The 12,315-nt window shown below is 36.1% G+C and overlaps 1 protein-coding gene across 4 annotated transcripts in view; it reads left to right on the plus strand.

The window, feature by feature from the left end:
- Positions 1 to 12,315, plus strand: part of RALGAPA2 (Ral GTPase activating protein catalytic subunit alpha 2) — a 171,550-nt gene that overhangs the window by 37,375 nt on the left and 121,860 nt on the right. For all 4 annotated transcript variants that reach the window (XM_039326149.1, XM_039326148.1, XM_039326150.1 and 1 more), the window contains 4 exons: positions 1,498 to 1,646; positions 4,758 to 4,869; positions 8,043 to 8,280; positions 10,954 to 11,118. In XM_039326149.1, coding sequence (XP_039182083.1) covers positions 1,498 to 1,646; positions 4,758 to 4,869; positions 8,043 to 8,280; positions 10,954 to 11,118 — 664 coding nt within the window. The remainder of the gene's footprint in view (positions 1 to 1,497; positions 1,647 to 4,757; positions 4,870 to 8,042; positions 8,281 to 10,953; positions 11,119 to 12,315) is intronic.

Below are 12,315 nucleotides of genomic sequence, written 5' to 3' on the forward strand. Positions count from 1 at the left end.
AGAAAAAAACACACAAATAGCTCCAGAAGTACTATAAAAGCAAAGAAGGCCCCAGAAATCTGAAGATCCATGATGAGCATCTATATTTTGTCCTCTTTCTGCTTCACATTCCTCAAAATACTCTCCCCTCCCCTCCAAAAAAATCAAAGGAACCAAGACCAAAAGGCTTCTGTGGTTTTTAAAAGATAAGCAGAAATCCTCTGTACACTCCAGGGTGTTCAATGCAGCCCATTTTGCTGCTGAAAATAATCCATGTTTGAGACAAGAAATTTTACACTCAAAACATTTTGAAAATGAACTGTTTAAAACCCCCAAATAATGATTGTTTTCTATATAACCTAAGATTGAGAATATCCGTGAGTCATTGCAACAACTGTCTCTCTGATTAAACTCTGTTATGGCTCTTCAATATTTTATTTGATCAAGGCCTATTCCCACGATCTTTACATTCTTTTTCAAGCATTCTCTTAACTTTTGCAAGACAGTCACGTGGTCACAGTTCACCTATGTAAAACTCTGTTCTATGAGAGTGTTCATAAGCCATCATTTTCAATTGTTTAACTGAAGGATGCGCTGGATCCAACTTGTTTTTTTTTTAAAAAAATGGCATCACTACTGGGTAGGTTAGCTTGCTAATCATCTTTATGTTGGTCTGCACAGAGATAATTATGTCTGTAATACATCTTCCTTTTTTACTGTCAACAGTTCTGTTCTCAGATCACTATGATAGTCTGAATTAAACAGAAAGGCACACACTAATCTTATTGAAGTTCTACAATGTTTTGAAATTTACTTTATACAGAGGGACAATCTAACTATATGAGCTTTCTAGAGTTACTGGGGTCACCAGAGACTTTTTATGATGAGGTTCGTTTGCGAATTGTGTTAATTTTCTAAATAAGATCATTTCCCTAAGGCAGGCATGTCAAACTCGTGACGTTGCATGACGTATCGCGACTTTTTCCCCATTTCTGGCAATGGGGTGGGCGCAGTTTCAGCTTGATGCATCTGGCCTGCGGGCTGGCAGTTTGACATGCCTGCCCTAACGTATAGTTTTTTTAAAAAAAGATATTTAATGCACATCTCCATAATATATCTATTCCAGGACTATATTTGCCCTCATTTCAATTCAGGACTGTCAGATTATTTTAATCTAAAACAATTCAGTGGGTAAATTACCATTTTTATTGAAAAGGAAAATACTAATATAAAATGGATTTATAATTCTCTAAACCAAAAATTATAAAAAATAGCAGAGTTATCTAACTATGTTATTTAATAGGTGCAAGGGACCTGCTCTTTATAGCTTTCAATATGAACTTATTGTAAGGGTGATATTCTGTTTGTGAATAGACTAACTTAATCCTAAATGTCGTGAAGAATATATTGTTCAAAATAACTTCAATAGATTCATATTCCTTCCTTCTCTCTCTCTCTCTCTCTCTCTCTCTCTCTCCCTTCCTCCCTCCCTCCTCTCTTTCCCTTCAAAACATATAGGTATTTTTGACAAACTCTGCAAACATATTTTTATTGGAACCATGCAGTGAAGCCCCTGAACTACTTAAAGAGCAGATAAATTCTTGCAGAGCAGTTTTGAGTATATATAGGCGCATGATAATGGAAGTTCCAATGAATAAAAAGACCTGGTATGTTTATCTGTAATGGAATGTGTGAATGACCTTGGGGAAAGAGGAGGAAATGGTGCCTAGGAAACAATCAGACAAGAGAGGCAGGAGCTGGCAGTCCCTTAATGACCGCAGGAAGAAATTTAGGAAAGACCTGCCCAGATAGTTAATAGTGGAGGCAGGAAGTTTCTGCTTTCAGATTTGCAAGATTCTGTTAATATAGCCTTACAGTAAAGTAGAATTAGTTCATCTTGTCCTGTTTCCTATCTGGTTTTCCTGGGAGGGCTGACTCTTGCCTCACTGGGTATATCTGAGTTATGAAGTTATGTTATAAGGAACCAATAGCATGTTACATTCTTTTGATGTCACTATCAGAAAGTTCAGCTGAAATGCTAAGTGTTTATTTGTAGCAATGTACAAGTATTTCTCCATTGTTTCCAATTGCATGCCCTGTGCATTACTACGTTACTATTATCTTATGATAGTAAGAAATCTTTATCTAGTTAATCCACTATATATACCTTTGTATATTATCTATGTTCAAAGTGGAATTCTAGAAATCAGCTAATGGGTAAGAATGAATGTCCAGACTTTCCACAAATCTGAGAAAACAGGCAGTGCATAACTTAGACACCTTTTAATTCTGAGAACACAGATGTGAATATTCCACTGATAATTTGGTTCTGCTTTATAGAAAAAAAGCATCTTGTTGTAACGCAGGATTATTTGAAATACATGTTTTTTATGACTGAATAAATGTAATGTAGATAAAATACTGTCAATTATTACCACTTTCATTTTAATTTATATTGTGTCTTTCTGCCCATAAGGACAAATACAATATTATTTTAACTTAAGACTATTTCATATTAAATATAATTGTGATATCAATATTGTGATCTTTCCAAACCATAGGGAAATGAATGAAAAACTTCCATGATGGATTATATTTGTTTTCAGGACTTAGTTTTTAGGACATTATTTTTAAAAAATCAAAATATAGTCGAAATCATTGTCCTTGATTGAGATGGGTGGTTATAGAAATTGAATAAATAAAAAATAAAACTATAATGTTAATAAAAATAATTTGCTCAATAATTATACTTTGTCTTATAAAATGTTTTATTACGTGGTTTAGATAAGACCTGATTTGAAATGCTAAATATTGCATTTACATATATTTAAATATATGTAAATATATTTAAAATAAAGCAAATGTTTTATAATGTGATTTGAAAATCACAGTAGTAACAGATAGGGCATATTAGAGTGAGACAACTTTTGATTTATCCATATAAATAGTCTACCAAGTTCTGTCCCTTTGCATTCTAAACCTCTATGCAGCCTTCTTCTGGCCAGTACTGACAGATAAATAAGATAAAGAAGCCATGAACTAAGGGTGGTTAGCATGTTCCTTACTGAAGACTTTAGGTTTACTTTTTTTTTCTTTTTAATTTCCGAGTACTATGATGATGTCATTGGAGGAGTGGGATGAAATTCTAATTTCTTATTGCTTGAGGATAGTCCTTTTTCCTTTTTTAAAAAGCTTCTTTAAAAAGACTTCAAAGGGTCTGAACCCTACAGAAGGCATAATATACTTTTGGCCTTAAGTTTCACTTCTGACATTCAGCAACTGCTGGCTCAGGAATTCTGGGAGTTGAAGTCCATGAGTCATAAAAGAGCCAAGGTTGCCTACCCCTGACCTAGGTGTCTCTATTGTATTTCAGTTGAAATCTTTTTTAATGTTGAATCTAAATGATTTTTACGATTTCTGTCCTTAACAAAAACAGATTTCTTAATCTTTCCATAAAGGGATCATTATGTTTTCCTTTATTAGTAAAATGATTACATGTCATAATGGAAATATTTTAAATACAAGATCATACAGCTTCTCTAACTTGGGTGCTGTCCAGACTTTACCTCCTAGAATTCCCAGCTGGCATTGCCATTACTATGAATTCTGAAAGATAAAAACCTCACTTACTAACAATAATTGGGACTGGAAACACTGTCATTAAGTAATACTGTAATAGGTCAAGAAAACATATGACTGTGCCGCTTAGTGGCAGCAATTCCTACAGTTCAGGTTGCCATGTAGTTAAGCAAGGACCACACAGGTCACTAAGCGAGGAGCTCATGTAACCAAAATTTTCAATTTATTTGTGGGAACTGGCAAGAAAAATTGCAAATTGTGATTCCCATGATTGTGGAACACTGTGCTGGGTATAAGTACAAGGTCCACTTGTAAGTACCACTCCTTCAGTGCCATTGTAAGTTTGAATGGTTGCCAAACCAAGACCACCTATATTTAGGATGATAACTTGGGGAAACCTGGGGTAAAATATTATTTGAGGTTATGCACACAGAAAATGGGTAGTAAGAAATACTTGAAATGCTTGTGATAATATTTTTCTGCTGGTATTGAACATAATTATATGTGTTTTCCACATGTGTCTGAATGAAAGATTAATTACGCTGCTTCAAGAGTTGCACTAATTTTTAGGAGCAAGCTCCTTAAAACAACAGGAACTTTTTTCAAGTTTGTACTGATGTCTCAAAACAAGGCAGGCTCCTTTAATGAATAGTAAAGGCATATTGTGTTTATACAAGGCCCAAATCCCTTTTTAGTACAGATAGTCTTCAACTTTTGACCACAGTTGTACCCAAAATTTCCATTGTTAAGCGAGACATTCATTAAGTGAGTTTTGCTCCATTTTACAACCCCCCTTGCCACAGTTGTTAAGTGAGTCACTGCAGTTGATAAGTTAGTAATCTGATTGTTAAGTGAATCTGGCTTCCCCATTATCTTTGCTTGTCAGAAGTTCACAAAAGGAGTATCTGAATTCTGATCATGATACTGCAAAGCTCACAACTGTGAAAAATGGTCATTTTAGTGATGTAACATCACTAAACAACTGTTGTCAGTCAAGGACTACCTGAACTCATTATTAAAGTATACACAATCCTAATAGAGAAGGTATTTGCTTCTCTTACTTTGTGACTTTTTCTGCGCTGTTAGAAGTACCTGTGTTGGTAGTGTCAACATTATTATGAGAGAATGTTAAGATAAATACCATTAGCAAATTTCTACATTTTTCATATGTAAACTATATATTTTTATTTTTATCCTAGGGAGCATATGTTGCAAATGCTTCTTAGCATAACAGAAGCTGTCATGAGCAACTCCAAAGATGATCAGATAAAGGATGCATTTGGTCAAAGTTTAGCAGGCTTACTATTTCGGGTATGTCTCATTTTTTTGTAGAGCAATTTAAACATTGTTTTGAAGTGCTGTAGTTAATTAATTAAATTTATACATTGCCTGAGTCCCAGCTACACAGAAAATAATTGTGTTGCAGAGTTACGATATTTTATAGCACGATATAGCAAGTTCATGTATTTGTCATACATTAGAAGCATACAAATGACAAAAACATAAAAATGTTGGTAATATATGAGGTTCATTATTTAATATAGGTATTCCTTGCTTAATGACCACAATTGGGATTGGAATCTCATTTGTTGAGTGAAGCGGGCATTAAGTGATATGTCACATGACTGCCCACATGACAACTTTGCTCAAAGACTGCAGTCCCAGAACTCAGAGTTGTGGTTGTTAAGTGGAGGGTGTCCCATATCAGGGATGCAGGGTACTTCTGGGGGGCTCCACTCAGAAGGTGAAAAGGCTCCTTATCAAAGTGCAAGGACAATTTTCAGTCCATGAGCAAAGAGACACTTCTGTATGGCCTGTGCCAGGCATCTCAGGACCTCTCCCACCTGCCCAAGGCATCCCACCCTCTTAGCTTATTATGCTTCCTCTCTGCTCAGGAGCTGAAAATCCTTCTTGGATCTTGCCTCCTTTTCATCTCTAGGGACTTGCTAATAGAGTTTCAATAGACTTGCTAATCAGTTTCAATAGAGCTGTGTATTGAAACTGATTTCAAACAGAACAGAGCTGGAAGGGACCTTGGAGGTCTTCTAGTCCCAACCCTTGCTCAAGCAGGAGACCCTATACAATTTCAGATAGGTAGCTGTCCAGTCTTTCCTTAAAAACCTCCAGTGATCAAGCCCCTACAACTTCTGAAGGCAAGCTGTTCCACTGGTTAATTGTCCTCACAGTTAGGAAGTTTCTCCTTAATTCCAGGTTGCTTCTCTCCTTGATTAGTTTCCATTCATTGTTTCTTGTCTTGCCTTCTGGTCCTTTGGAAAATAAGTTGACCCCCTCTTCTTTGTGGCAGCCCCTCAGATACTGGAATACTGCTATCATGTCAACCCCTAGTTCTCTAGACTGACCATACCCAGTTCCTGCAACCGTTCTTCATATGTTTTTGTCTCCAGGCCTTTAACCATCTTAGTTGCTCTTCTTTGCACTTTTTTTTTCAAAGTCTTAACATCTTTTTTGTAATGTGGCGACCAAAACTGGATGCAGTATTCCAGGTGTGGTCTTACTAAGCTTTATAAAGCGGTACTAATACTTCACGTTTTTGATTCTATGCCTCTGTTTATACAACCCAAGATTCTATTAACTTTTTGATTGCTGCCACACACTGCTGGCTCATGTTTAAGTGATTGTCCACTAGGACTCCAAGATCCCTCTCACAGTTATTGTTTTTGAGTCTGTTTTTTGCCTACTCTGTACTTGTGCCTTTAGTTTTTCCTGCCTAGGCATAAAACCTTGCTTTTCTCCACATTAAATTTCATGTTGTTGGATAGGGACCATTGTTTAAGTCTGTCAAGATCTTTTTGGATCCTGAACTTGCCTTCTGGGGTGTTGACTATTCCTGCCAGCTTAATATCATCTGCAAAATTGATGAGTTCCTCTTCTATTTCCTCATGTAAGTCATTTATGAAGATACTGAAGAGTACTGGCCTTAAGATGGAACCTGGTAGATATAGTACCATTAAGGACTACTCATTGAGTATGGTTTGTCAGCCAGTTACAAATCCATCTGGTGGTGATGCTGTCTATCCCACATTTTTCTAGGTTATCAACAAGTAGGTTGTGGTCTACAATATTGAATGCCTTGCTAAAGTCTAAGTGTACTATGTCCACAGTATTTCACTGGTCTACTAATTAATCACTTTTTCAAAGAATGAAATAAGATTGGTTTGGCACGATCTGTTTTTAACAAACCCGTGCTGGCTACTAGTTATAACTTTATTTGTTTCTAGATGTTCACATATCTGTTTTTTGAATATTTTTTCCAGTATCTTTATAAGTACTGATGTTAGTCTGTAGTTTCCTAGATCTGTTTTTTTTTTTCATTTTTTGAAGATGGAACCACCATTTCAGTAATGGCAACTATATCACATCTGCCTTCAAGTTGAACTTGAACTTCAAGTTCACCCTGTTTGTTCCCTGTTTGTTCCCTGAACTTTGAGGGTTAATGTACAGGCAATGGGGTCCTTTATGTGTCTTGGGTAGATTTTTTATATCTCCTATTTTGTAACTGAGATTTCCATCCTTTCCATCACTTTCTACTTCATTATGTTTCCCTTTTTTATTTCTTCTTTCTCTTTACTCCCTACCTCTAGTATTAGGTTCTAAAGGTTGTGAAAATTGCCCTCCCCCATTTTAACTTGCAATTAATAGATTTGGAAACAGAATCAAATAGCTTTTAAAAATAAAAAAATACTTTTAATGTTGTTTACTAGGGAAAAGATAATAAAAATATTGTTTATTTAAAATGACGTTTAACTAGTAATCAACAATTTCAGAATACAGATAAGTTGGATGTTTTGCTATACTTAATTACTCATATTGCATAATTCATGTAGAAGACAAAACATTTAAAACATTTTAAATCTAAAAAAATTAATACAAAATAATAGGAATCTGTTATGTGTTTGCATGGAATACTTTTGTGGTTTTCCTAGATACAATGTATTATACAGTATTCCATAATGTGGAATAATGCATCTACCTTGAACAATTCGGTATAAATGTATTTATCCTTTCCTTTCTTTAGAAATATGTACAGATAATCCTCAACTTAAAACTACAATTGAGTCCAAGATTTTCATTGCTAAGCAAGACAGATGTTAAATGATTTTTACCCCATTTTATGTATGACCTTTCTCCCACAGTTGTTAAGTGAATCACTGCAGCTATTATATTAGTAAGCTTCCCCATTCACTTCGCGTCTCAGAAGGCCACAAAGGTGATCTTGGAACACTGCAACTGTGATAAATGCCAAACATCTAAATTTTGATTATGTGACTGTGGGGAAATGCTGCAGCAGTCATAAGTGTGAAAACTGTCATAAGCACTTTTTTAAGTGCCATTGTAACGTTGAACGGTCACTAAATGACTGGTTGTAAGTCAAGAATTACCTAAAAATCAGTTCATTTGAATTTCGTTTATTTGAAGATGAGAATCCAACCTGTTCTCCATTCTTCCTTGTCTTTTAACCACAGACTCTCATTGTGGCTTGGATCCGAGCAAATTTGAGTGTTTACATTTCTCGCGAGCTCTGGGACGAGTTGCTACGTGTGCTGTCATCCCTTACAGATTGGGAAGAACTAATAATGGAATGGGCTAATATAATGGATTCTTTAACATCTGTTTTAGCAAGAACAGTATATGGTGTTGAAATGACCAACTTGCCACTAGATAAGCTAAGTGAACAAAAAGAGAAAATACAAAAAGGAAGAGGTAAATGATAAGCAAATGATTGTATTGAAATTATCTGTATGAAACAAGAAAAATAATAAATGCTAAAAAACAAATATTATACTTAATGCAATTTTAAAGCTTATTCTAAATATATAAAGTGCTATTGTTTGAAAGGTCATGCAAGGAGATCATGTGTTTACATGAAGCCTCTGTATACTGATTTTCCCTAAAAAGTACCTATTCAATGGAATTTGACATTCTCCAACATGTATAAGCAGTTTATTTCTTGTGATTAAATTCAGAAGCAGATAATACTTTATTTCAATTCAAATCCCAGTGGAAATCTAAGAAATGTTTATTAGTTATTTATTTGCATAATTCTGGAATGATAAACTGTTCAAAAAAATTCCTATCCTTGGATCTAGCAGTGTCATTTGAAATATTCTAGTGTATGAAAAACAATGAGATATGAGATGAAAAGATATCTGTTTAACCTTATAGGGTATAAATGTTATTAAATTTATTTATAGTTGTGATGAAGGTTGGAAGTCACTTCTTTATATATTTATTTTATATCCTTTCTTTTTTCTTCTTCCTTTTTTCTCTGCCTATTCCATTATTTTTATTCTCTTTCCCTAAATTTGGTTTCTATTAATATAACTACAATCCCTACTAATTATTTCTTTAAAAAGAAATATTCTAATGCATGAAAAATGTAGAGAAGTGAATAAACAACACTGTAATTTCCATAAATATATTTATTAGATGTATTTATTGTTTTTATAATTCTGAGATACTTTGATGTTTACAAGTTATTTGGGGATATTATACAACATGAATTAGCAGTTCTACATTTAGAACATAGAATAATAGGGTTGGAAGTGACTTGGGAGGTCTTCTAGGACAGTTGAAGCAAGAGACCCTATACCATTCCAGACAAATGGCTGTCCAGTCTCTTCTTGAAAACCCCCAGTGATGGAGTACACAACTTCTGGCAGTGAGCTGTTATCACTGTCAGGAAATTTTGCCTTAATTCTAGGATCTTCCACATGTTTAGTTGTTCTCCTCCACTCAGTTGTTTTGGAGAATAAGTTGATTCCATCTTCTCTATGACAGCCTCTCAAGTCCTAGAAGTCTGCTTTCATATTATCCCTGGTCCTTTTCTTTGTTAGACTAGATATACCAAGTTCTCTCAATCCATCATATGGTTTTAGCCTCCAGACCCCTTATCATCTGTTTTGTTATTCAAGAGTGTCAACACCTTTCTTGTATCGTGGTGACCAGAATTGGATGCAGTATTCCAAGTGTGATCTCACCCATGCAGTATAAAGCATCACTAACACGTCACATGATCTTGAAACTATCCCTCTGTTGATGCAACCTAGGATTTCATTAGCTTTTTTGGCAGCTGCAGCACACTGCTGGCTCATATTTAAGTAAGAAGCTGCTTATGCACCCAGAGTGTAATTGAGACTGTTGGTGTGAAAGCAACATAGCAAGCTGCAAAATGCCACTGCCAGAACAGTTTACCTTTAGGCATTTTGTTTTGACTGGGACTTTGAGTTTAGGTTTAAACTACTGAAGCGCTAAAGAGGTGATTATTGTTTTCAAACGATGCCCCAGGATGCTCATGGGACTGAGTAGAATGAACTTTAGCAAGTTCTCTACACTTTTGGAAAGTCCGGTGTTTGCCTTCTGTTGCTCTCTAGCCAACTCCCCACTTCTTTGTCTGCCAGGGTCTCTGCCACAACAACTGTAGACCGTTTCCTCCTTTCCGGTATTTAAATCTCACAAATGCAGCCCATCTGTAAAAAAAATGTGGGAATTGATAGGGATGAGCTGGTCAAATAAAGGAGGGAGACTTCAATTTCAAGGTCACTGGTAGATCTGGCAAAGACTTCTATAACAGCTCTCTAATGCAGAAACAGCACAGCACTGTGTGTTGCAAGCTTAGGTTGTTGTTTTTTCAGACTATACTCCTAAGTGCATGAGATCTTTTCATTCACTATTTGTAACTCTTGATGTGGGGAGTTACTCCAGACCTCTTACATTTGTTGCTTCTCTCTGCTTTCTTGGATCTGAACATCCAGAAATGGATGTAGTAGTCATTGTGTGGTCTCACCAGTGCAGTATAAAGTGGTATTATCATTTCATCTGATCTGGAAACTATTCCTCTGTTGATGCATCCTAGGACTACATTAGCTTTTTTGGCAACTGAAGCACACTGCTGGATCATACTTAATTGGTGGTCTATTGGGATACCTCTCACAGCTGCTACTGTTGAGCCAGGTACCTATTCTATATCAGTGCATTGTTGTTTTCTTGCCTATGTGTAGGCAAAGGTCTGCTTTGGTTTAGATACTGGCTCTCTATTCTTATATACACTTCTTGCTTTTACTGACCATGGTTAGCTATTAACTACTTGCTTCAGCAGGTTCTTACAAAAACTCATTTATTGGGGAAGTTTCCAATAGGTAATGTTCATTATCTAATAATTCCTTAACTGCATTCCTGAAATCAGAATTGGTTTAAGTTTTGGTGCTAGAAATCATTTTAAATTATTTAAATGACAACTCCACTTTAGACCCTTGTATTGGAGATTAATCAATTGGTTAACTGTTCTTTTTAATTAGATTTTTATTTACAATCTGATCTTCTTGAATTCTCTAAGTGCATTAAGATTAAATTTGCTGTACATTCCATTATTGAAAGGTGGCATTTTAGAATCTCAAAAAGGAGCTGCAGTTGGAAGATCGTTTTCTTTAAGCTGGAGAGATCATCCTGACGTTACAGAACCAATGAGATTTAGGAGTGCTACCACCTCAGGAGTACCGGGAATTGAGAAAACAAGGAATACAGTGCGTCAGAGAACAACAGGTTAGAAAATAAAATAATAAAATGTCTAATAATAAAAATGTCAGCAGTTTTTTTTAATTAATTTCTAACATTTCATATTTCCTTTGATTTGTTGAGTTGCTTTTTAAACAATCTGGTTTTTGTTGTGGTTTCTATACAATTCTGCATATGGATTGTTTTCATTGCCCTAGGATTCTTCTAAAGATCTGGCAACCCTCCCCTTGGCTGAGAATTTGTATGTGAACCAAATATTAGAGTGAGTGTTTCTGGTCCAGTTAGTATAAGACACTTAACTTGGATGTGGGTAGAGAGGGGAACTTTCCGTTTTGGTTATTCATTGTTAATTATATAGAATTAATATGTAAATTAAGCATTTTTAAATTGTAAGATGGTAGAACATAGTGGCTGGGATTGCAAACTAATTGAGATTTCACACATTTATGTCTAAAAATAGTTGGATCATCATTTATATGATCATCATGTCATAATTTGGCAGCACATACTTGGTTTTTGATTCTGGAAGGTTGCATTGCATTGATTGAAACAACATTTGAAACTCTTATACCAGTGATGGCAAACCTTTTAGAGACCGAGTGCCCAAAAACTGCCCAGCCCGCTCTCCACCCCTGCCCCGTCCACAGGGCCACTCATCGCCTCCATGGCCCACTGCAGCAGATCGCCTAGGTGGCCTTGCAGTGCTGTGGCAGCGACACCCTACGCCCTCACCCCACAGCATCATCTGCACACGATGGGGTGCAAGGGCGGAGTCTTGTCACTGCTGCCCAGGTGCCATGTCCTTGGCTGCGCTGCTCTGCACAGGCTTTGCCTGGGGGAGACTTCTCTGGAAGGGCTGCTGGTGAGGAGGCTGCGGGGGGAGGCGGGGCTGGAGCAATGGTGTGCGTGCCCGCAGAGAGGGCTCTGAGTGCCGCCTCTGGCACATATGCCATAGGTTCGCCACCACTGTCTTATACGGTTCTTTCTGTAGTTACTGTATATGTGTGCACATGTTTTCAAGTATTTAATCGGGTTCTTTAATTTTATGGAAGATTCAAAGGTTATATTTGTATAATGTAAAGGCCCTAGCTATTAAATTGCAAGATTATTGTGACTGGCAGGTTCGATATTATTATAAGTTATATAGTTTGAAATACTTGTAGCTCTAAGAGTAAAAACAAAATTCTTGTAAAATCTGTAACAAATATTTTTGCATTCTTTCGG

The sequence above is a fragment of the Crotalus tigris genome, unplaced genomic scaffold (assembly GCF_016545835.1).
Source record: "Crotalus tigris isolate CLP2741 ecotype Arizona unplaced genomic scaffold, ASM1654583v1 scf7180000024339.11422700, whole genome shotgun sequence".
Lineage (NCBI taxonomy): Eukaryota > Metazoa > Chordata > Lepidosauria > Squamata > Viperidae > Crotalus > Crotalus tigris.